The 26279-nt window shown below is 42.7% G+C and overlaps 1 protein-coding gene across 1 annotated transcript in view; it reads right to left on the bottom strand.

The window, feature by feature from the left end:
- Positions 1 to 685: 685 nt before the first annotated feature.
- Positions 686 to 26279, bottom strand: part of CHCHD3 (coiled-coil-helix-coiled-coil-helix domain containing 3) — a 221734-nt gene continuing 196140 nt past the window's right edge. Inside the window, exons 6-7 of the mRNA XM_007953481.1 lie at positions 1005 to 1140; positions 686 to 742 (exon numbers count right to left, since the gene is read on the bottom strand). Of these exons, the coding sequence (XP_007951672.1) occupies positions 686 to 742; positions 1005 to 1140 (193 nt within the window). The remainder of the gene's footprint in view (positions 743 to 1004; positions 1141 to 26279) is intronic.

Genomic DNA, 26279 nt, shown 5'->3' with positions numbered 1-26279 from the left:
TTATGACAACCACAGTAAATTAGATTTCAGACAGACATGCTGTGTAACTCCAACCCTAGATTTACTTAGGTTAGAGGGTCAACTCTAGGGAGTCTGTCAGCAGGAAGAATCCAGGTTTCTAACAATTTCTGTCTCTCAGAACAACCTACACCCAACTGTTCAATCAGTTCAATGATAGGCAATTATGTGGCCTGCTGGAATTGATAATTTACTCCACAGTTTATCATTAGTTTTTCTAAAGTACATAAATTAGAGAAAGCTCTAGTCCTGTGAACATCATATTCAAATATGAAGGGTCAAGAGAAGAATATGGCTCTAAGGTATTAAATGCAAGAGAAACTCTCTTCTACATCCCACCTCTGGGCCCCCTTTCCATGCACAGCTGACTGGGCCCCACCAGTTGGTAGAGGGATGCAGTGGGGCATTTTTTCACCAGGCTCTTGGCATGACCACCTGCTGCTTAGTGACCTGAGGCTGTTCTAGCTCTTTAATTGTAAGCCCTCCTCTCTCTGTTGGCTCTGAATATTGACCCAGGAATATCTGGACAATGACTTCAAGGACACCATTACATAGTGACTCAAAAGTAGAGGGCAGAAGGGAGTCCATTCAAGCCTGCCCAGAAGTACCTCAAAGAAAGGCCTGCTGATCTGGTTCTAAAAGGTAATAACCTTGGAAACCCCGTGGACTAGTCCTCCTCTACAACACACAGGGTCGTCATGGTTCGGAATCCACTTGACGGCAGCTGATAATGAGAGAGGGCAGAAGTACAGGCCAACTGAGAAAATTAGTGATTGCAGTAAGATTTTTTATGGGGATAGGGGGCAAGTGAGTGAGCTGAACACAAGAAGAACATAGACTCTCCCACACCTGCTTGCGTGGAACTTGACCATGACCCAACTACCTCTTCTGTGATGGCAGTGCTTGGTGATGATGGCTAATTTAGTTGATGAAGCTTTCTCATACACATCCCACCACTGAATCCTCACGCTGCCCCACACACCCACCTGTTTGGCCTGGTTGACACACTGCATGTACTGGGCGGCCAGAGCAGAGCAGCTGAGGGTCTGGTGGGTGTTCTGGCGGTAGCACTGGAGAATCTGGGCCTGCAGGTCAGCACAGACCGGATGGTAATCATACCGCCTGAAAACAAGAGCAGGGAGCACTGAAACAAGGGGTCTTCAGTCAGAATAAAGATTAAGATGATTCAATGTATGAGATATTGAATAAGGTATAAATAAATGTTGCACACGTGGAAACAAGTTTATGAAATCATTTTCTTCAACCTCTGAAGAAAGATATCCAAAGTGTTAGTATGACAAAAAATGCATACAATATAAATTATCTCTATGAAGTTAGTTCCATTAATTGACACCAGTAGGAGCTACTCTGGACATTAAAAACTTCCTTCCCAAACCCAAGACTAAACTATCTGAATGGGACCACAGCCCTTCGGCCCTGATGGCCAAACCAAGAACCCGGGATCATGCCTTCTCCTTCCCATTCTCATACCCAGGTAGTTGGTCAGAGGGTTGAATATTCCTGTAGTCGGGCCCTCCTCCTCCATACTCACCACCCTTACATTAATTCCTAAGCATTTACACCCTGGCTCTAGGCAGTGGCCTCCAAACCCATCTCTCAGCTTTTGCCCTCTACTCTGGCCTCTACTTGTCTTCTGGATGGTTCTTTCTAATACACAAATCTGATGAGAGTATTCCTCCCTCAAACTCAAGCCAAACTCACTGCCACTGAGTGATCCTGACTCACCGTGAATTCCATTGGGTTTCCAAAGCTGTATATCTTTATGGAAGCAGACTGCCTCATCTTTCTCCTGAAGAGTGGTTGGTGTGTTCGAACCACCAACCTTTTGGTTAGCAGCCAAATGCTTTAACCACTACACGACCAGAGCTCCATTTCTCCCTGGTGCTTCCTAAATAAAATACAAGGTCATCTGGCAAGGTCCTTCTTGCTTAGGCTCCTGCCTACTTGTCAGCCTCCATTCCTCGCCCTTTGCACCCTGTAGCCTGGCCAGACCATTGTCAGGCCTAGAAGGAACACTCTCCTTTGTGTATTTGTGTCTCTGTACCTGCAAAACTGCTACTCATCATTCAAGGCTAACCTTCTCCAGGGAGCTTCCATAAACGCTCCCTCCCCTGGTAGGATCCATAATGCTTTTTCTGGTGACTCCATACTAACTTCTCCCACCAAGCACATCACACCAACCACACTACACTCTAGGACCACCGACTAGCCCCCAGGTCCTGCAACATGAACCCCCAGAAGTAAGGACTGTGTCTTGCTTTCTTTGTAACTTCAGCTATTAGACAGAGATATGCAATGAGTATTTATTGAACAAATACAAATAGGTGGAAAGAAAAAAAAAAATGTTTAAATTCCTTGGGCTAAAGCCTTTACTAAGTATACTTAAAATTCCAGATTTCAGGCAGATTACTCCGAATACATATGCTGTACCACACATAAACATTTCTACAATAGTTTTGATACACACTTGAAAAGTGATAACAAGCCAAACTAAATGAGTTATATTATATAAATGAAAACCAAAGATTAGTGTTAAGAGGGTAGGAGGACTTAGATTAAATACAATAAACACACACAGAAAATACATATTATTCACCTTAAATCTAAGAACTCATACATTTTTCCAAATTAGTTTTGTTTAGTACAAAAAGCTTTCAGTCTTTCCTGTCAGTTCTCTTTTTTGAAACTGAAATTTCTTATTTCCATGGTAATCCTGAAATGGCATTATTTTGAGTTTAATGGGTTCTAAAAAAAAAATCCTCTAGAGAACACAGGGAGAATATTTCTCACCAACAAGGAAACCCCTGGGTGACGGTTTGTCTCCTCATTACTTTTATCCAACACACTAAGCTAATATATAATTTTTTAGTCTAGAAAACTGAAATGCAAATCATGTTACCGTCCCTCAGGGGATTAACTTCCTCTGGTGGCGTAGTGGCTAAGGCACTTGGCTGCTAACCAGAAGGTCAGAGGTTCAAACCCAACAGCTGCTCTGCAGAAGGAAGATGGGGCAATCTACTTCCATAAAGATTTACAGCCTCAGAAACCCAATAGGGGTTGCTATGAATTGGAATTGACTCGACAGCAGTGAGTTTGGTTTTCTTTTGGTGTACCCTCTAAAGAAAGAAGACACTCCCCTAAATTGTACCCAACACTGCTTTACCTTTTCATTCATTACCTTGCTGCTTTGTCAAATACCTAAGAATGGAATTGAAATCCAAACCAAGCAGTTTTCACTCTTTTTAAGATTTCTAAGTTCTGATGTTTGTGAATGTTCGCAGGCACAGAGTTCCCAAATCCCCCCTACCTTGAACATCAGCATCAAAAATGAGTTGGCTGTGCTCCGAGACAGAAAGAAATACACCACTGACCGATTAATTTCTGGGTTAATATGGAGTAAAGGATCATTCCACCTCAGGTCAGCTGAACCTAGCAGATCTATGAACAATAACACTGATATTCACAGGACAGTGGTGCACTGTGCATCCCCGTGTTGATCATCTCCCCAACAGATGGCAGATCTCAAAGCAGGGGTGGGACGGTGGACGACTAGAAGGACGACCCTGGCCAGATCGGTGCCCCTGCCATGAATGTAGAAAAGGCGGTGAAGAGTGAGCTTCCCATTCGGCATCCTCAGCAAGGTGGCAATTCTTTCTCCTTTCAAAAAGACATCGAACACTATGGGCTCCGTAGAAGAGGTCCCTTAAGTTGTACAGAAGTATTTACCCTGAGTTGAGCTACAAGCCATGCAAGTTGAAGTCCATGAGTTATTTATTTATGATTTGAAAGTGTCAAAGTCTACTTTTATCATTGCAGATCAGTCCAACCCACTCTCAGGGCCTTTGCGTTCCTGTTTGTCAGTCTGTTCTCTGTGCGTGTGCAGTCATCTCCGGACGTTCTTTTTGCACATTTCAACCTGTACTGATGATCAGATGGCAGAAAGGGGGAAAGAGGGTAGGAAATCTACGTCATTGTCCTTATTCCGGAAGCAGACTGTTCATCTTCATGGACTCCTCTGTGTGGGGGAAGCACGGCTTCTGTATTGATCTGTGATGCGGGTTATACCGCCCTCAGGTACGGGTTTCACTTTGGGAAATGCTAAATGAGATTACGGCCTGATATAAGAAGGCCAGAAAACCTAAGCCCTGGCACCTTCCATTCGGGAAAGGGTTTCAAGACCTCTCCAGTATTCCCAAGTGCATCACAGTCAACAGTGTATACGGCCACAGTGGCAGCAACAGCTTTCTACTGACTGCATCCTTTCCTGCTGATGGCAAATGCCACTAATGGGCAAAATAACAAGTAGTTATAAGATACCTAAGAAGGAAAATGAAATCTTACCAGTAAAGAACATTTGAGTAATTTAATTTATATAGATAGATAGATAGACAGATAGATAGATAGATAGTTGGGCAATCCTACTTCCGTAGTGATACTGCCTCGGAAACCCAAGGAGGGGTTGCTATGAGTTGGGGCTGACTCAAGGGCACATAATAATAACAACAACAACAACAACATCTATAAACAAGATCAACAAAGATTAAGAAATAGTAAAGGGCACACGTTAAAAGAAAGATAAAATATAAACCTGGAGAACTTGGGACAATAATGAAGAAGTGAGGTGATGTAGTATCAAAAGAGGCATTGATGGTATAAAGGTGTCACCAGAAAATGGCCATTTATCAAAATTAGTGAAGCAAAGACTGAGGTGGGTGGGCAGTCACTGGAAATTACTGGTGACGTTTCATGACTCCCACCCACGTGTACATCACTCTCTCTGCTTTCCTTTGCCGCTGCTATGCCCTCCTTCTGATCCCTTCTTCTTCCCTCATCTCCAGAAGCACCAGGAGTCTGCCTGCCTCCCTCCAGTGCACCAGTGTGCAGTTAAGGCCCAGGAGACTGCTGGCAGGACCCAAGGCAGGACTGAAGGCCCCACGATTTGACGGGAGGATAAAATCTAAAGCCCCCTTGCCCAGTGTGCTGGAGGTGATGAGAAGAATTTTTGCTCACGTTTAATGCAATTCACTGAAAAGGCTTCCAAGAAAAGACACCTAAGCATTCTTCTTATTACACCGACAGGCTGATTGGCGAAACTGGAAAATATACAAAAGAACAAAGATGCACATTTAGGTTGTTTCTAAATTTTCACCACCTAAAATAACATGGTGATGAACAGAAACTTTTAGGGCCATCTCAGACTGTTTCCTGTAGCCTGAATTCATTGGTCAAAGAGATATGAAGATATTTTCAGTAAAAAAAAATGAAGCAGAGAGAAGCAGTCTTTTGGCCTCCTCTTAAAACTTTGTAATGCATTTATTCTCAATTATCTGTTTTAAAGCTATCTGGTGGTTTGACTGTTGCCTCTCCTACGTCCATGTCTCAGAAACTTCTCTGAAGTGAGCCTGAGCTTTACATTTTGAGGAAACTGTTCATCCACTTTCTGTTGTTGTGGTTGTTAAGTGCCGTCGAGTCACCTCTGATCCATAGCGACCCTATGCACAGCACAACAAAATACTGCCTGGTCCTCACGATCCTTGCTATAACTGAGCCCATCGTTGCAGCCACTGTGTCAATCCATCTCGTTGAGGGACTTCCCCTTTTTCATTGACCCTCCACTTTACCAAGCATGATATCTTTCTCCAGGGAATGATTCCTTCTGACAACACGACCAAAGTAGGTGAGACGAAGTCTGGCCACTCTTGCTTCCAAGGACCATTCCAGCTGCACTTCTAGCAGAGATTTGTCAATCCTCTTAGCAGTCCATGGTACTGTCTGTATTCTTTGCCAATACCACAACTCAAAAACATCAACTCTTCTTTGGACTTCCTTATTCATTGCCCAGCTCTGACATGCATAAGACATGATTGAAAATACCATGGCTTAGGTTAGGCACACCTTAGTCTTTAAGAAGACATCTTTGCTCTGCATCACTTGAAACATGTCTTTTGCAGCAGATTTGCCCAACGCAATACATCGTCTGATGTCTTGGCTGCTGTTTTTATTGGTGTTGGCTGTAGAACCAAGTAATGTGAAATCCTTGACAACTTCAATCTTTTCTCCATCCAGAGAAGCCTACTAAGTGAGTTCCCTTTCCCAAGCAAACCCTTCTCTGTCTTTTTATAGTAATGGGCTCATACAGTACTTCTCCTTCCGCGATTCACTTATTTCACTCAGCATAATGTCCTCCAGGTTCATCCACCTTGTGAGATGATTTGCGTAACCCTCATTGTTCTTTAATGTGGTATAGTATTCTATTGTGTGGATATACCATAATTTGATTATCTGCTCATCCATTGATGAGTATTTAGGTTGTTTCCATCTCTTTGCTACAGTGAATTATGCTGCGATGAACTTTTAGGTATACGTATTTCTGTTTGTGCACTCTCTCTCACCTCTTTAGGATATATTCCTAGCAATGGAATTGCTGGGTCAAATGGTAATTCTATTTTCAGTTTTTAAAGGAAATGCCATACCATTTATCACAATGGTTGTACCATTTTACAATCCCACCAGCAGTGCACAAGAGTTCCAATCTCTCCACAACCTCGCCAGCATTTGTTACTTTCTGATCTGTTGTACTTTGCTATTATTGCTGGGGTGAGATGATATCTCAGTGTTGTTTTGATTTGCATCTCTCTAATGATTAATGGGGAGCTCTGGTAGCATAGTGCCTAAGGCACTTGACTGCTAACCAGAAGGCTGGCGGTTCAAACCCACCAGCCACTCCTCAGAAGGAAGATGAGGCAATCTACTTCTGTAGTGATACTGCCTCGGAAACCCAAGGAGGGGTCGCTATGAGTCGGGTCCGACTCGATGGCACATAACAACAACAACTGTGAAGCTGTTTATTGGACCAGTTGTGAGGGTTTTTTAAATTTTCTTTGTATTGAGGCGTAATCCATACAGCAGACTGTAGTCTTCACTCTTCATCAGTAAGTGCTTCTAGTCATCCTCACCTTCAGCAAGCAAAGTTGTGTCATCTGCGTATCGCAGGTTGTTAATGAGTCTTCCTCCAATCCTAATGCCACGTTCTTCTTATAATCCAGTTTCTCGGATTATTTGTTCAGCATACACATTGAATAAGTAAGCTGAAAGGATACAACCCTGACACACTCCCTTCTTGGTTTTGAACCATGCAGTATCCCCTTGTTCTGTTTGAACAACAGCCTCTTGGTCTACATACAGGTTCCTCATGAGTACAATCAGTGGGAGTTCTGGAACTCCCATTCTTCTCAATGTTATCCGTAATTTGTTATGATCCACACAATCGAATGCTTCTGCATAATCAATAACACAAAAGTAAATATCTTTCTGGTATTCTTTGCTTTAAGCCCAAATCCATCTAACATCAGCTATGATATCCCTCAATTCCATGTCCTCTTCTGAATCCACCTTGCATTTCTAGAAGTTCTCTTTCAATATACTGCTGCAACTGTTTTTGAATTATCTTCAGTGAGATCTTGCTTGGCATGTGATATTAATGATATAGTTCAATCATTTCCACATTCTGTGGGATCACCTTTCTTTGGAATGGATACATATAGGGATCTCTTTCAGTCAGTTGGCCAGGTGGCTCTCTTCCAAATCTCTTGGCATACCCAACTGAGTGCCTCCAGTGGGGCATCTGTTTGCTGAAACATCTCAATGGGTACTCTGTCAATTACTGGCGCCTTGATTTTTGCCAATTCCTTCACTGCATGTTCAATTTCTTTCTTCAGTACCATTGGTTCTTGATTATATGCCACTTCCTGAAATGGATGAACATCGACCAATTCTTTTTGGTACAGTGATTGTGTATTCCTTCTATCTTCTTTTGATGTTTCCTGCATCATTCAATATTTTGCCCTTAGAATCTTCCAATATTGCAACTCGAGGCTTAAATTTTTTCCTCAGTTCTTTCAGCTTGAGAAATGCCAAGTATGTTCTTCCCTTTTGGTTTTCTAACTCCAGGTCTTTGCACATTTCATTACAGTAATTGGCTTTGTCTTCTTGAGCTGCTCTTTGAAATCTTCGGTTCAATTCTTTTATTTTGTCATTTTGTGCATTTGCTTTAGCTACTCTCTGCTCAAGGGCAAGTTTCAGAGTCTCTTTTGTCATCCATTTTGGTCTCTCTTCTTTTGTTGTCTTTTTAGTGACCTTTTGCTTTCTTCATGGATGATGCTCTTGATGTCATCCCACATTTCTTCTGGTTTTCGGTCATTGGTGCTCAATGCATCAAATCTATTCTTTAGATGGTCTCTAAATTCAGGAGAGATATATTCTAGATCATATTTTGGCTCTTGTGGACTTGTTTTAATTTTAATCTATTCTATAGATGGTCTCTAAATCCAGGAGGTATATAATTAAGGTCATAGTTTGGTTCTCATGGACTTGTTTTAGTTGTCTTCAACTTCAACTTGCAAAGGAGCAGTTGATGGTCTGCTCCACAATCAGCTCCTGGCCTTGTTTTGGCCAAAGATATTGAACTCCTCCACTGCCTCTTGCCACAAACGTAGTCAATCTGATTCCTATTAGTGAAGTCCATGTGTACAGCTATTGTTTATGTTGTTGAAAAAATGTATTTGCAATGAATAAGTCATTGGTCTTGCAAAATTCTATCAGCATCATTTTTTATCACCCAGGCCATATGTGCTACGGAAGTAGACTGCCCAGTCTTCCTTCTGAAAGGAAATGCCAAAGAAGAGAAAACATGGAAATGGTGCCCCTCATGCCAGTTTCTACCCAGGGGGCTAAGAAGGCTGTGCAATGACAACCACTCAGCAGCCAAGTCCTGAGGCGCTCAGGACCATGCAAATCATTTATTCATTACCAGTGCAGATGCCTGGAGGAAGGGCCCTTGTCCTGGGGTTGGACCAGGAAGTAACCTGGAAGAATGCCACAGGTACTATAATGAAACACTGAGGGGGATGGGAAGAGTATGCACATGAATGAATGAATGAGAATGAGTGGTTGGTGCTAAAAGGAGAATCCTGATTTTTGAACAGATTCCCAAGATGCATCCCTTCTGGGATCAGATGGTGTCATAAAACCGTGTCTAGAGGAATAAGGATCTGATAGATGCTACGATACTACGACATGGACAGGAGCTCTGGTAGCGTAGTGCCTGTGGAATTGACTGCTAACCAGAAGGCTGGTGGGTTTGAACCACTCCTCAGAAAGAAGGTTGGGCAATCTACTTCCGTAGTGATACTGCCTTGGAAACTCAAGAAGGGTCGCTATGAGTCGGGTCTGACTTGACGGCACACAACAACAACAATGACATGGATGGACCTTGAAAATATTATGCTGAGTGAAGTAAGTCATACAAAAGGTCAATTATTGCATGATCCTGCTTCTGGGAAATAGCTACCAGGTAAATTCAGAGAAAGAAAAAGTTGATTGGTGGCTGCCAGGGGCTGGGGGAGGGAAGAATGGGGTGCATTACAACTGAAGGGACTTGAGTTTGTTTGGGGTGATGAAAAACTTTTGGAAAAGGATAATGGTGACAGTAACATGACATGGTGAATGTAATTAATCACACTGAACTGTGCACTTAAAAATAATTAAAATGGCAAAGTTTTTGTTATACATATTTTGCCATAATCAAATTTAAAAAGCAATCAAACAAACATATTAAAAACAAGCACGCAACATAGAGATGGAGTTAAATCCAATACGTTTAATTCCTACAGCACGATGTAAAAGCTCTAATTTTAGCCTGTACTAAACTTCTCATTAGCTGTTGAGTTCAGTAGTTAGGATTTCTGCTTTTCTTTAAAATGCAAAACAAAATGTTACCAATCTCACTTCTGGTATTTAAGAATATACAATAATTCACCTCTTTCTCTTTTATAAACTTTTTATTGGTTTTGGTGAAATTTTACAAAGTAGACTCCCCTTCAACATCCTGCAGCTCATACACATTTTGTTCTGTGACAATGGTTACATTTCCCACAGTGTAACAGCTCCCCTCCCGCTTTCTCTGTGTGGTTAGCTTTCCCTGTGTCCTTCTTGCCTATGCATTCCTGTCTCCTTAGCTTTCTCCCTGTACAAATGCTTCCTGTTTTGGTTAGCCAGTGGTGCTCTAACAGAAAATACCACAAATGAGATGTTTTTTTAACAAACAAGAATTTATTCTCTTACAGTTTAGAAGCCTAGAAGTCCAGGATCAAATTGCCAGCTCTAGGGGCTGGGTGAAGGCCTCTTGGCCTTGGGCTTCAGCTCTGGCTCTTGCTCCCGGCCCACTGAGGCTGGAGGCTTCTCTTTATTCAGGCAACTGCTGGCTGCTGAGGCTGACAAACCCAAGGTTGACAGGTAAAATGGCACAGTCCCAAGATTGCCAAACAATATAGCAGGCTGCTGAATGAAGACTCAGCTACATGCAGGGTTCAAGCTTGCCCCAAAGCTTGAGACCTTTCTCAAAGCTGCTTCTTATATACTGCAAGCAAATCACATCCCTAAGGAAGCTAGTCAGCTGCTCACAGTAGATTCTACCATGGTGATTAACAGTTTCATCGTGGGGAATACTACATTTAGCTGCCCAACCACTCAAAAACAGGCCCAGCCAAGTCAACACATAACTGTAACTACCACAGAGTCCTTCTGATTTCCCATGGATGACTGTTCTAAGGAGAGCATCTTCCTGGTTTAGGTATTCAGCTTACAGACTTTGTCTACTATTTGCCTGACAGTTAAGCCACAGGATTGAGTTCAATTCCAGGCATGTCTCAGGGGCTTCACCAGACTAGTGAAACCAGTAAGCCTGGCCTTTTTCATGATTCGAGTTTTGTTCCACATTTTTCTCCCACTCTATCTAAACCAAACCAAACTCACTGCCATCCAGTTAAATGGACTCACAGTGACCTTGCCTTGGGTTTCTGAGGCAGTATCTCTGTGGAAGTAGATTGCCCCATCTTCTTTCTGAGGAGTGGCTGGGGGGTTTGAACTGCCAGCCTTCTGCTTAGCAGTCAAATGTCTTAGGCACTATGCCACCAGAACTCCTATCTAGGACCTCTTACGTTAGTCCCTTTCTGAGTGGTTGGCATTGGTAGTGGCCACCATCTAGTTCTTCTGGTCTCAGGGTCATATAGGTTCTCATGGTCCATTAGTGCTTTGGAGTGTTTCCATGTGGAGTATTTCCTTTCTTTACTCTTCTTTGCTCCAACAAGGAGAGACCAATAGTTGCATCTTAGACAGCTGCTTCTAAGCATTTAAGTCCTGTCGCTAGTCACTGAAGTAAGATGCAGAATAATATTTTCATATACTATGTTGTGCCAATTGAGCTTGACGTCCCTCGTGAGCATGGTCCTGAGCCTGCAGGCCCAGTGTCTCACTTCCTCAAAGTGCTTAGCTGTGGCTAAGAAGTTATCCTAACTTTGCCCCTGTCAGTTTTAAACTGCATATTGACATTTAACACACAAATACATATGTCAGAATATCGTCTGCCAAACCTATTGATGGTACATTCCCACTCACCTATCCATACCTGATCTTCTTGCTGCCTACCTGTGTATGCACCCGCAGCTTAGTGTTTGCTGTTACTGATAGTGCTCTTGTGTGTGCAATATTTGTCTTTATTGTCTCATTTCTCTTATTATTTATAATAAAGCTACTGCAAAATGTAATATAAAGGAAGACAATGTATACAACGCATTACCTTCTATTACAATTCTTAAACTTTACATTCACTTACAACACACTAATATTCGTTTTCAGAATAAAATGCAAACACTCTCTTTTTAGCAGTGCAAGATCTGAAAAACAACTCAAATCCAAACTTTCCTGAAATTCTTCATCACAGCTAACCACTGTTATTAACAACCTGTCTGTCTCCTCATGCTGTGAGCACATTTCCACAATCATACTTTGGAGGTTAAACATCTCCAAAAGACGGACAGGGCTGCTGCCCGCTTTTTCTATTTCAGTTTCTTTTCACATAGACTTTGCCATATTATATATAAAGAGAGAGACATATATAAGTAACTTGAAATAAAAACAAAAGATTTTTTTTCCCCAACAGATAGCGACTACTAAGATTATGCATGTTAGCTATCACATTTTCTATCATCACAACAGAGATGTGGATCTTCTCTCCATCAGTGCCTGGCCCAGTAGGTCCATCAAGCTGATGCTGACAGCAGACTGTCCATTACCCACAGTGACTGCCACACTGTTCAACCAAACTCAGCTCGGTGTCATAAAAGGAAAACTTAGTTCTGGCTAGACACACCACAGAGGGGAGAGACTGTGTCCTACACTCCAAAAATATTCTTATCTGTTGCTGACTTTGGGATGGTGTCAAGATCATGAGCCAGTGATCCGGACACAAAGGAGGAGGGTAGTCCTCAAGGAGGGAGGGGAAAGTGTGGCCAGTCTTCCCTCAGGATGTTAGGATCCTGAGTAGAACTCTCAAGACCAGAAAGATCCTATAAAGGCCAAAATTCTGGTCACCCAGTCCAGACACAGTGCCCTACACACACAGTGTGGACTTAACATACCAACAGTCATGAAAGTGGTGCAGGACCAGGCAACTCTGTTATACACAAGGGTGCCACCCAACACACGGATACATTGTTTCTATATCCACAGGCCTCACACCCTAAGTGCCCGAGTATGGACCACCAAAATGTAAGATGAAAATGCACTGACCCATGTCACTTTAGTTTTATGTATTTCACTAATACATAAAATTATACTTCAATAAAAAACTGTACATAAATTATACTTCAATAAAAAACTGAAAGATGAACAAAAACGTCCTAGTTTTACAATATATTTTTCTTGGTAGGGGCAGTTAGGGAAAACCTAGAGAAGAGTGGGAATATTATACCATTTGACCACATAAAGGCTGGTGGAGGTTGGCAGCCTCTGTCTTCTCTGTGATGCTCAGCAGAAAAGAATACACCCTGACTCTATGATGCTCCTTTGATGCCTTGACCTGGATGTATGCTTTTGTGTGTATATACTTCAGCGTATACACACTTCTGTGCATATACAATTTCACCTGTATGGACACTCCTGTGTATATGTATCACTTGAATATGTATTTCACCTACATATATATATATATATACACTCATGTGCAAATACATCTGTATATACATACCTCTGTGTATATGGTATCTTGTCCACCTCATCAAACCATGGGTGTCATGCAACATTATATGGGCTCATGTAACACAAATGAAGGGTTCTCCCGCTCCCCACCAAGGGTCCCCACTTAGAAAATCCTGTTCATCTTCTGCTGTGACTCCAAAGAACAAAAGGCCCAACTGTTTTATTTGATTAAATAATTTCTTAAAATCTGGTGACTTAGAGAGGGAAAAAGCAATTAAGTATTCTTTATTTCAATATTCTTTTCTTTCCCCCAGAAAACTGCTCCAAGAAATAATGTCTTTGATAAGAATGACAGACTCATTTATTGAGTTGAAAAAGATGTGAGAGGTCAGACATCTGGTATGAGGCAGAAAACGCAACCAGTTGGCTGCTCATGGGTATCCCTGACTTCTATGTGGTTGACACACATCAAGTTCTTTATCTCTAAAAAGGGAGATAAAATAATGCTTACTGACATAAAGATAACTGGAATTAAAGGCAATCATCATCACGTTTGGGCACACACAGCTTAACTGATGTCAGCATTAACTCAACCCTAGCTCACACTTGCTTTAGGAGAGCTGCGTCCTCCAGGAGACATCACCTTCTCATGCTCAAACTCTTCTCGTGGGGCCACATTCTGCAGCTATGATCTGACACTTTATTATGGGTAGGGGAGCTTTATTTAGGAAACTATAAACCAACTCCATTCTCTTTAGACTGAAAATCTTGGGACAAAGGTTATGCTCCCTCTATCCTTCCCTCTTTTTTTTTCTTTCTTCCTCTCCTCCCCTTCCTTCCTCCTACTCCCCTCCTTTGCCTCTCAATGCTTGAAACACTGTTATTACTTAATATATGTCAGATAATGATGCCACAATAAAAACAGGGACTGGTGGGCTGACAGTGCAGCTCTTTGCAGTGTTAATGCTGCCTCAGAGAGAGTGGCAGTTTACAGGAACCCTGTGCACAAAGGTTACCCACTGCAGTGCACAAAGGAGGAACAGAGTAAGTCACAGTTCAGAGAAGTAGCCTTGCAGTATTTGAAGATGTATTCTTTGGGTCCCTTCCCCACGTCAGATGGTTATATCTGAATCTTCAAGGGGAGGATAAGATCAAGTAATCTTAATATACATCAAACTATTTCCATTTGAAATACCTCCATGAGGTTTCAGGGCCAAGAGGGGGTAGTTTATTACAAACAAGCATGGCATTTACTCTTACCTGATTTTGTAAAGTACCTAATCAGGCAAATGAGAAAATGTTCACCTTGAGCATACACAGTGCATCAGTCCCAGATTTCTCTTCTTTAAATATATGGGTCTATATTATATGTTGGGAGCTCTGGTAGCATAGTGCCTAAGGCATTTGACTGCTAACCAGAAGGCTGGCGGTTCAAACCTACCAGCCACTCCTCGGAAGGAAGATGGGGCAATCTACTTCTGTAGTGATACTGCCTCGGAAACCCAAGGAGGGGGTAACTATGAGTTAGTTCTGACTCGACGGTACATAACAACAAACAACATATTATATGTTAATTGGAATATATGGCCATATAAATGACAAAGGTATCTTAACCCCAGGCTTTAAGAATTATTTTTCTGCTCCACTCTCCTGCTACCTTGGAATGCTCCAGAAAATTGGACTTTTTCAGTTAAGGATGAAAAATAAGAGGCTGACTGAGTCATTCGCTTAAGATTCACTACAGTAACAAATATTAAGCCACAGATATTTACTAAGCATCCAACTCATGCCATCCACGGTAAGAGGCCCACCACTCCTCTATCAGTTTGTTGTCCTGCGGTGGCTTGTGGGTTGCTTTGAGGCTGGAGGATACGCCATCAGTAGTTCAAATAGCAGCAGGGTCACCCATGATGCACACATTTCAGTGGAGCTTCCAGATAAAGACAGACTGAGAAGAAGGATGTGGCCACTCAGTTCTGAAAAAAAACTGGCCACTGAAAACCTTAGGAATAGCAGTGGAACACTGATATATTACTGGAAAACTTCATGAATAGCCATGAACATTGATATAGTGCCAGAAGATGAGCCCCGCCGGTTGGAAGGCACTCAAAACATGATTGAGGAAGAGCTGCCTCCTCAAAGGTCAGCTGACCTTAATGATGTGGATGGAGTGAAGTTTTCAGGACCTTCATCTGTTGATGGGGCACAACTCAAAAAGGGAAGAAACAGCTGCAAACATTCACTAATAATCCAAACATGGAACGTATGAATATGGATCTAGGAAAATCAGAAGTTGTCAAAAAGGAAACGAAACATATAAAGATTGATATCCTAGGAATCGGTAGGCTGAAACAGACTGGTATTTGGCCTTTTTGAATCAGATAATCATATGATCTACTATGCCGGTGCTAAAACAGCAAGGAGGCCACATGTTCTGACCTCTAACCCCACAAGAGGAAGACAGAATCACCATCAATAGCCCAAGGCCTATTACTGCAAGGCCAGATATGCTGCCTCCCCCCCAGCCCTTCTTCCCAAAGCATCCACCACCTCTCTCCTGGGTTTGATAATTCACTGTAGGGGCCACACAGAACTCACAGATTATGGGGTTTATTTGGGAAGCACCAGGCTACAATTCAAGTTCAGGAAAAATGCTCAGTCTCTCTCCCAGCCCACCGTCTCTCACAGTCTCTCTCCCAGCAGTGCGTGTCCCTCTGTGTCTCTCTCAGCAATGCATGTCTCTCACGTCTCTTTCCCAGCAGCACGTGTCTCTCAGGGGCACACATCTTTCCTCAGCTAGCAGAGAGAGAGTTCTGCCTCTAGGAGGCCTCCTTTTGAGCCCGGCAGAGTGCTCAAACCAACCAATCATAACATCAGAATTCTCAACACCTGAGAGAGAGCGGGAACCTCCCAGAACATTGTTTTGTGCCACTCCCAACAGAAACACCCCAGGTGGACAACTTTAGCAATCAGGAGCTCCTCAGTTACTCATGGCAAATTCCACCTCAGAGTTTACAAAGACTTATGGGTAGAAAAGCCACACTAAGTAATTTACCACACTGCAGCCGGGAATGACAAATTGAAGAGGAATGGCGTTGCATTCGCTCTTAAGAAAAGTATCTCAAGATCTATCCTGAAGTACAATGCTGATAGTGATAGGATAATATCCATATGCCTACAAGACCAGTTAACACTATTATTCAAATTTACCAACTACTAAAGCCTAAGATGAGAAACTGAAGTTTTTTTTTTCCCCACTAACTTCTGAAGTCCAAAATTAAGCAAACATGTAATCAAGATGTATCAATAATTACTGGTGATTGGAATGCTAAAGGTGGAAAAAAAAAAAGAAGAATAATTGGTAATTGGAAAATATAGCCTCGGTGATGCTGGAGAGTGTAGGACAGACTTTTGCAAGACCAAAGATTTTTCATTGCAAATACCTTTTTTTTCAACAACATAAATGGTAGCTATACATGTGGACCTCACCAGATGGAATACACAAGAAACAGATTAACTACATCTCTGAGAAGAGGTGATGGAGAAGTTCAATATCATCAGTCAAAACAAGGCGAGGAGCTGACTATGGAACAGACTGTCAATTGCATATCCAAGCTCAAGTTGAAGCTAAAGAGGATTAAAATAAGTCCACGAGAGAGCCAAAATATAACCTTGATCACAGCCCACCTACAGAATAGATTTGATGCACCGAACACCAATGACTGAAGACCAGAAGAGTCGTGGGATGACATTAAGAACATCATACACAAAGAAAGCAAAAAGTCATTAAAAATAGAGGAAAGGAAGAAAAGACCAAAATGGATGTTAGAAGAGACTCTGAAACTTTCTCTTAAATGTACAGTAGCTAAAGAGACTGGAATAGATACTGAAATAAAAACACTGAACACAAGATTTCAAAGGGCGGCTCGGGAAGACAAAGTGTTATAATGAAATGTGCAGAGATTTGGAGTTAGAAAACCAAATGGGAAGAAAATACTTGGCACTTCTTAAGTTGAAAGGACTGAAAAAGTTCAAGCCTCGAATTGCAATACTGAAGAAATCTATGGGCAAAATATTGAATGATTCAGGAAGTATCAAAAGAAGGTGGAAGGAATACACAGAGTCACTGTATCAAAAAGAATTTGCTGATGTCCAACTATTTCAGGAGGTAGCATATGATTAAGAACCAGTGATATTGAGGGAGGAAGTTGAGACTGCATGGAAAGAACTGGTGAAAATCAAGGCTCCAGGAATTGATGTTTCAACAAATGGATGAAGCATTGGTGGCACTTACTCATCTATGTCAAGAAATCTGGGAGACAGCTACCTGGCCAACTGACTAGAAGAGGTTGATATCTGTGCCCATTCCAAAGAAAGGTGATCCAACCGAATGTGGAGATTACTGAACAATGTCTATATCACATGCAAGTAAAATCTTGCTGAAGATAATTTAAAAATGGTTGCATCAATATTTTGACAGGGAACTTCTAGAAATGCAAGGTGGATTCAGAAAAGGACATGGAACAAGGGATATCACTGCTAGTATCAGATGGTTCTTAGCTGAAAGCAAAGAATACCAGAAAGATGTCTACCTGTGTTTTACTGACTATGTGAAGGCATTAGACAGTGTGGATCATATCAAATTATGGACAACATTGTGAAGAATGGGAATTCCAGAACACTTCAATGTGCTCATGAGGAACCTGTACGTAGACCAGAAGGCTGTCATTCAAACAGAACAGGGGGACGATGCATGTTTAAAATCAAGAAGGGTATGCGTCAGAGTTGTATCCTTTTTTCATCTGTATACCAAGCAAATAATCTGAGAAGCTGGACTATATGAAGAAGAAGGTAGCAGCAGGATTGGAGGAAGAGTCATTAACAAAGTGCGGTATGCAGATGACATAACCTTGATGACTGAAAGTGAAGATGACTTGAAGCACTTGCTGATGAAGATCAAAGACTACAGTCTTCATTATGGATTATATCTCAACATAAAGAAAACAAAAGTCCTCATAACTGGACCAATAAGCAACATCAAGATAAACAGAAAAAAGACTGGATTACTGCACTCAGCAAATCTGCTGCAAAAGACCTCTTTAAAGTGTTAAGAAGCAAAGATGTTACTTTGAAGACTAAAGTGCACCTTAACCAAGCCATGGTATTTTCTATCACCTCATATGCATATGAAAGCTGGACAATGAATAAGGAAGACCGAAGAAGAGTTGATGTTTTTGAGTTGTGGTGTTGGGGAAGAATACTGACAGTACCGTGGACTGCCAGAGGAATGAACAAATCTCTCCTGGAAGAAGTGTAGCTGGAATGCTCCTTGGAAGTGAGAATGGCCAGATTTTGCCTCACCTACTTTGGTCATGTTATCAAAGGGACCATTCCCTGGAGAAGGTTATCAGGCTTCGTAAAATAGAGGGTCAGCCAAGGAGGGGAAGACCCTCAATGAGATGGGCTGACACAGTGTCTGCAATGAGGGACTTAAGTATAACAAGGATTGTGAGGCTGGCACAGGACTGGGCAGTGGTTCATTCTGTTGTACATAAGGTCACTATGAGTTTGAGCTGACTCGATGGCACCTAACAACAACCACCATCATGAGAGGAGCTGAGTAAGACACAAACCTTGTCCTCAACTAGCTCACAGTCTGGTGGGAAACAGAAGTGCACGCAAGTTCTTACAGTGAGACCAAGAGCTACTAAAGTTATAAACACGGTGCTAAGCAAACACAGGTATCTGGTTTTATGTATGATCAAAGTAGAAGAAGCAGGAAACAATGGCTAGTTTCAAGAGTCTCTTGATGTAACTTCTGTAAGACAGAGAGGAAGGGCTCAAGCCAGCAGAGATCTGTCCAGTGTATCTAGACTACAGAGACCCAAATAGAAACAAGGAAGACCTCTCTGACCTTGAGGAAATGAATATACACTTAACCTGGTAACTGCAAGCTTTCTAAACTCCTCTGCTTTCCCTTGGAGAAAAATTTAGTGTTGTGTTCATGACATTTGCTAACAGGCTTGGTTTGAAGAGGTGGGAGTAGCTGCATGTAGTAAGATCCTGTAATTCTCTGAGTCAACTAGAGAATTCACAAGGAAACAATCTGAGGCCAGAGCAAAGTTTCAGAGCTTCCCACAGTAAACAAATGTTGGGGCAAGTTCCCTGTTGCTAAGCCTTGGTGGGTAAGCTCTGGTGGTAACTTTCAACTGGTGGCATCATTACTCTTTAGTCTTCATCACGTTCCCTACCAGGGTACTCTTGTAACCACCCTATTTCTTTTTTACTTGATATGGCCAAGGAGGAGAAAACTGCACAGTTTGATCCTGGATCCATGCTAGATTTGAGGACAAGAGGAAGACAGGAGTAACTGGGACAAAGTGGGGGATGGAGAAAGATACAGAGAAGCAGAAGAATCTAATGGAATTAGAGGGGAATCTGGAGGAGAAAGAGAAGGTATGACGAGCTAGGTAAGTTCAGATGGAGAAAAAACCAGCAATCCAGTTGAGCACTCAACCAGCCCATTGGGAAGAGGGAAAAAAGGAAGGGAGACAACTACAGACTACAACTACGGAGACAGCAAGTTCTAGGCTAGGGAGCCAAAACACACGAGAGCGTTTTTACTTCCAAGACATCTTCAATTCTGTTTTTGAGGGGGCATGTTCCATCCGTCACTCTCTCTTCTTGCAGAAAGTCGTCAAGATAGACAAATGGATAGAGCCAACATGGGTGTTCCCAGAATAGCCAAGGGGCAGGGCATTGGTCCTGTCCATCTAGCAGGTTTTTGTGACAAAGGATTCTTGCAAAGAAGATAAGACCTGAGAAAATGTAGTGGAACACTAAATTAACACAACCTCCCTGAGACTATCCTTCCATATTTGAAGAATATTTATTTCATAATAAAAATATTTATTTTGTTATATAATTTTCATCAACGAACGCCAGAGAGAACTAACAGTCATAATAGTATAGAGTCTAGAACTTTCTAGTTGAGTAGCATGTGCTAGCAGTTGGACAGAAATATAGTTGAGCACATACATTCATATTAAGGTCCTATTTTTGTGCTTAAAATATTCCACAGAGAATTACCCTTTGGATGAGTTTTTTATGTTCCTTCTCAGCTGAGGGATGACTTGGGGTGTGAGAAGTTTGGTGAAATTCCATTTGAGTCACTCAAGCATAAAAATATGTGCCAGCACCCCTACCTCTTCTTTGCTGTGATGAAATTGAAGAGAGTGCTCTTAGTACTAAGATAAAAATTTCAAAACTGTCACATACCTCAATGAGGACTGTGACACATTCTCAAAAACTAGGTTACGGCCAGATTTGAAGTCTGCAGTGAGATAGCAAGTTATGTTACTGTAGGTGATACTCTTTTTTTCTCCCACCACCACCACATTTTTAAAGCAAGATCCAAGTACAAGACACATACACAGCAAGGCATGTGTCTGGCTCCCTTAATGGAAAGAATTGCAAATGTATTTATTTCAGTGACAAGTGAGGAAAACAGTGATCCATTCTGATTTGCCCTTTAAGTGTTGGGGTGCTAAAAACGACATGAGGGAGAGGGTGGTTGGAGAAAGGGGCCAGGTTCAGCCTTGGCCTGTTTCCCATCTCTTCTGAGAGCTGGAAGGGGAGAGTGTGTAGGCAGCATTGCCATTGAATGGGGTGAGTAATCTAAAAACAGGTACAACTACGGCCAGGCCAGCACCCTGCACAGGCACAGGTCTGCTGGGCCACGTGGAGCTCACAGGTATGGTGGTAAAGGGTGTGTAGAAACCAAAGTGGGGAGAACACAAAATTCACCTCCTCCAGAAGCTTATCATTGGGGAAAAACCCACACCGCCTCACAGGTCATACAAGGCAATGCAGATGTTCAGTTTACCGTAAGTGCCACAACTATTCTGAGGACGAGGAGGTCACTGCAGGTTGGGGTGGTCTGGAAAGTTTCATGGAAGAAGTCCTTGGATGGAGGATACGACTTAAAGAGTATGGAGGCTGGAGAGGGCTTTGGAGAGGATCCAGCAAAGGCCCAGGCTCTGCCCAGTCTGGCATGCCCAGGGCTCAGGCTGCAGTGGAGGGTGTGTCCAGGGTGAGGCTTACAGTCTGTAGTAGAGAGATGGCCCTGAGAAGGGCAAGGTTGGGGTATGGAGATATGGAACGAAGTGACAAAGGTGCCATCTAGAAAGGCTGGCCTGATGTGAGTGAACCAGATGGATGGGAGTGGAAACTGTGAGGCTGGGAAAGCAGTGGAGCAGGATCCAGCTGTGAAGATAGAACAGGCTGATGAAGCGTCCTGACAGCAAGAATGGCAGGTGGGTGACTGAGAGGACACAGCTCATATGGAGGACCAAGAGAGACACTCAGTGGCTTGGGCCTCCGGGATTAAAGAATGAAAGTGCTCACAAAATGTAGGAACCTCAAGTGGAAAAGACAATCTAAAGTATGGAGCTGGGGCTCAGCACTGAGGGCAGGGCTACAATCTCAGGCTGGGAACCCCAGCAAAGCATGGCAGCATGTGAAGAGAGACAGCAGGGACTGTGGGGCCTGGCACAGCCACATGGGGGACAGGAGCAGGGAAAGAAGAGGAGCCATCAGAGAACTGAGAGCAGAAGGGGACCAGCACACTGCAGCCTCCCAAGGCTGGGGAAGCGAGTTTCATGAAAGAGAAGATGACCACAAAGCATAAAGACTGGAAAAGAGTCATGGGATTTGGTCCTCAGCAATTTGCAGAAACAGTTTCAGTGGAGTGAATGAGACAGAAAGCAGATGGCAGGAAACTGGTAAATAAGAAAACGGGCAGTAAGGAAATGGAGGCAGTGGGACGAAGTCAGTTCGATATCCTTTAACCGAGTGCCTGCTGTATACCAGGCACTGAGGAGATGTAAGGAGAGAGGCAGACTGAGACAGAAGGAGACAAAGGGAGGGACGGAGGGAGGCAGACAGATATATTTCTTTCTTTCCTTCCTTCCTTCTTCCCATCTATCCACCCAAAATCAAAATCCATCAAAATCAATAGACATAGCCGCTTCATAACAGCTTCTTTAATGAGGTACCTCTGGCAATGGGGAAAAAGCAAAGAGAGGGGACTTCTGGCTCATTGTGATCTGAGAGTCTTGGATGAGAAGAGATCATTTCAGTAGGGTCTTAATGGCTGGGGCTTAGGCTTAGCTAAGACATGAGTGAGAAGGCATTTCAGATGGACATGAGAGAGAAGGAAAGTCAGTGAAAGAAGAGAGAGGAAACGGCCAGGGCTAGAGGCAGCAACATCAAGAATGGACTTTCTGTCAAGATGTATATGGAAATTTCCATGCAGATTAGAAAGTGAGGAACTATCCTTCAAGCCACGGAAGGCATTATTATAGACTATTGAGTAAAGGTGTGCTCAGAAGGTAAATGAATTGTCAGGGAAGGTTATTGAAAAAGGTGCGTTTTCAATGTTGTTGTTGTTATTTGCCGTCGAGTCGGCCCCGACTCATAGCGACCCCTCCTTGGGTTTCCGAGGCAGTATCACTACAGAAGTAGGATTGCCCAACCTAGTCCTTCAAAAAAGAAAGGTGCAATGGAGGGCAGAGCCCATGCAGAGGAGGTGTGATCAAAGAGCACCATGAAGCTTCCCTGGCCAATGGAGGAAGTCCACAATGAGAAGACATCAGGGTGGTGAGATGGAGGAGGAGTGGAGGAAATGGCTTGTTGGTGGGTGACCCTAAAGGCTCCCTGAATCACCTGATAGCATGTGAGGCAGCTGTGCCACGAGAAAACCTTCTCAGAACCTGAGGAGGAGGATGCTCCTTCCCACAGGTGTGCAGACACGCCCTCCAGGAGCTAGAGACAAGGGCACAAACCTAGATGGCAAGCTGGATCCCATCCCAGGAGACACCCCAGGTCATGTGCCTCATGAGTTTATGCAGAAAAATTCACTGTAGTTGACCAACATCCATAAATTCCTGATGTTCATACTTTGGTTCCCCCATTTCTGTTACCCAGTAATCAACCACTGATTTCAAATCACACATTACAGACAGCAAAACAAAGGGGCTCAAACTGAGTACTGGGCCCCCAGGGTGAGTGCAAGGACAGGGCCTACAGTAAAGGCATGAAGATATCCCAGCCTTGTTGTGTGCACAGTTGTGTGCAGGTGTAGGAGGTACAACTTGGGGGGTCGGGGTTAGGGAGGCTCTGGCGTATCCCAGCGTCATGAGGCACACAAGTTCAATTTAAAATCATGTAATATGTACATGCTTGTAACTGCAGTCGCTTGCCATGAGGGGAACTGGATGGGTGGGCAAAGGGATAAGAGGGAGATTTATTTCAGTATATTATGTTTACATTTTCTACCATGTATATATATATTGCTTATTCAAGAAATAATTTAAAAAATGACCACAGAATATTATTTATATGTTGTTGTTGTTGTTATGTGCCGTCGAGTCCGACCCGACTCATAGCGACCCCTCCTTGGGTTTCCGAGGCAGTATCACTACGGAAGTAGATTGCTCCATCTTCTTTCCGAGGAGTGGCTGGTGGGTTTGAACCACCAGCCTTCTGGTTAGCAGTCAAGTGCCTTAGCCATATCTTTGTATATACTGTCGTAAGAAACAGTTCACTTTTCCCCCCAGATGGCTACTGTTTTGGTTCTCTAGCACTGATAACAGAAATACCACAAATGGGTGGCTTTAACAAACGGATTTATTCTCTTACAGTTTAGGAAGCTAGAAGTCCAAGTTCAAAGTGTCAGCTCTAGGGGCTGGGTGAAAGTCCCTTGACCCTGGGTTTCAGCTCTGCCTCTTGTTCCAGGTCCACTAGAGTTGGAGGTATTTTCTGACTCACACAGCTGCTAGCTGCTGAGGCTGACAAACCCAAGATTGTCAGGTAAAATGGCACAGTCCCAAGATTAGCAGACAACATGGCAAGCCACTAGTTCAAGTTTAGAAACAATCCCAAGACCAGCAGGCAACACAGCAGGCCTTTGGTGACTTGACCAAATACAGGATCAAGATGTGCAAAAAAGCTAGAGACCTTTCTCAAAGCTTCTCCTTGTATACTGGAAGGAGGCCACACCCTAAAGGCAGCTCCCTTTCCACTGATTACTGTCTCACAGTAGATTCTACCACAGAGGTGATTCCAATCTCTTCATGGGGAATAACTACATCCAGCTGCCCAGCCAATCAAAACTACTGCCCAGCCAAGGTGACACACAGTCTTAAATGGCCCAGCCATGCTGACACACAACCTTTACTACCACACCTACATATCAAAGTTCCTAACGGTGATGCCATTTCTGTGGATTCTCTGGTACCAAATAGAAGACTGATTGAAACTCAAGACAACACCAAGACAGCAGATATAAAATCCCACAGGCAAACTCTACACAAAGACAGACAAAATGTAAACGGGGAAGTAATTCAAAATGCCTTCAAACATGTCCGTTTTCAGCACACCTACTGATTTAATATCACAGCAACCTTCTGAGAAAGGAGACAGAGAAACGAGTTATTTAAGTCATTGGACAAGCCCCTGGTAGCAAGCAGTCGCATGACCTCTGAAAAGCATGGACGCTCTATCCTTGAAAGTCTTCTTAGTTCTTTCTGTTAGTTACTCCCTCTCTTTTAACTGAGAATAATTCTCAAAGCTCCGATCTTAACCCCTGCTCCTCTTTTACAGTTCTGGTGAAGTTATTCTTCCTTCTTTGGGATTTCTTCTATTGCTGTGTGTATAAATGAATGGGTTTCCCAGTTGCTCTTCACCAGTCAGTAGCCATGTGATCAAAGGTTTCATTGGCCTTCAGTTCCTCTTGGTGAAACATACAGTTATCCTAGTATCTCTAACCAGTGAGTAGAAATGAAGGTCCTCTTAGATTCCTTCTAAGACCTCTACTATAAACACCACCTGGTTATGTTTAATTTATTTAACTTCCATTTTCCTACCCAAACAATTATTTTTCTTCCATTTCATGCCTACAGCAATACCATTAGCTCATCATCATGTCTTAAACTTGGGCTCTTTTGTTCTTTTTCTATTCATGAAGTGATTGAGACTTTTGGTTCTTCCTTTGTGAAATGCTTTTCCCTTTCAGTCATTCTTCAGTTTCCCCATCACCTCCCCAGGCTAAGCTATTGGTTCATGCATAGACTATGATTCTTACAGCCTCCAACTGGTCTCTCTGCCCTCGGCTGTCTCATCGATGTTAGTCCTACTAAACGAATAACCTTCAAAATGCCAAGCCTTCCTAGGAGTCAGTCAAGACTCTTCCATCTCCCTCTTCTGCACTTCCCATAGCTAATTTTACTTCCAAAAGTATTTCTCATATCCCTTGCCTCCTCACAAGCTAGGACTTGTGGTGTTAGGAGAAAGAGTATCCAGTGAAACTTCTAGGAAGCCACTATTACCTATCCTGGCCTCTGTGTGAAGGGCAGATGGTGACATTTGCAAAGTTATTTGCAAGCACAGTCTAATATGAGTCAGTGTAACAGCCAAAGAGCACAACTACACATATTCCTAATGCCTATTTCCCAAGCCATGTTAGAAAATTATAAAATCATTCTCTGAATTGATTTTATTTTTCTCTTGTGGATAAGGGCACCATCTACAGCAGTGTTAAGTTTCCATAGGAACTATATTCCTTTCAAAAGGTTTGAACATAGAAGCTATTTTTTAAAAAAGTGTTCAAACAACATAACAATTTTGTACATAGTGCCTTGCATCCTTGAAACTCAAAGAGCATCATAAATATTAACCTTTTAATCCCCTAAATGAGACTTTGCATTTGGGCAATGGGTATGTTTACCTGCTAGGGAAAAGGAGAACTTAGAAGGTGAGTTGCAAACTCAGAATCCTTTTCATCTCTAGCATTAAGCACAACTAATTATAGACAGTAACACTATTTATCAATTTCTGGAGAGCAAGTACACTATGAATTCAAGTAGCCAGTATTTCCCTATATAAGAGCCCTGCCATGGAGTGAACTGTATCACCCCAAAATATATGTGTGGTGTAGTAAATTACATGGTATGGCTTTTCTAGCCATAGTCTTTGTAACTTACCCTTTGCTGTGAGTAGCTGATTGTTAAAGTTATCCACCTGGTGTATTTCTATTGTGGTGGCATGAAGCAATCTCCTGGGAAGTTTGCTCTATCTCAGGTGTATAGAATTCTGATGTTGGGATTGGTTGGTTTTGGCCACTCTGCCAGGCCAAAAAGAGTACA

The sequence above is a fragment of the Orycteropus afer genome, unplaced genomic scaffold (genome assembly GCF_000298275.1).
Source record: "Orycteropus afer afer isolate SDZICR_OR568_19922 unplaced genomic scaffold, OryAfe1.0 scaffold00397, whole genome shotgun sequence".
NCBI classification, from domain to species: Eukaryota; Metazoa; Chordata; class Mammalia; order Tubulidentata; family Orycteropodidae; genus Orycteropus; species Orycteropus afer.
The sequence above is the reverse complement of the archived record's forward strand: the minus strand, read 5'-3'. Positions and strand labels throughout refer to the sequence as shown.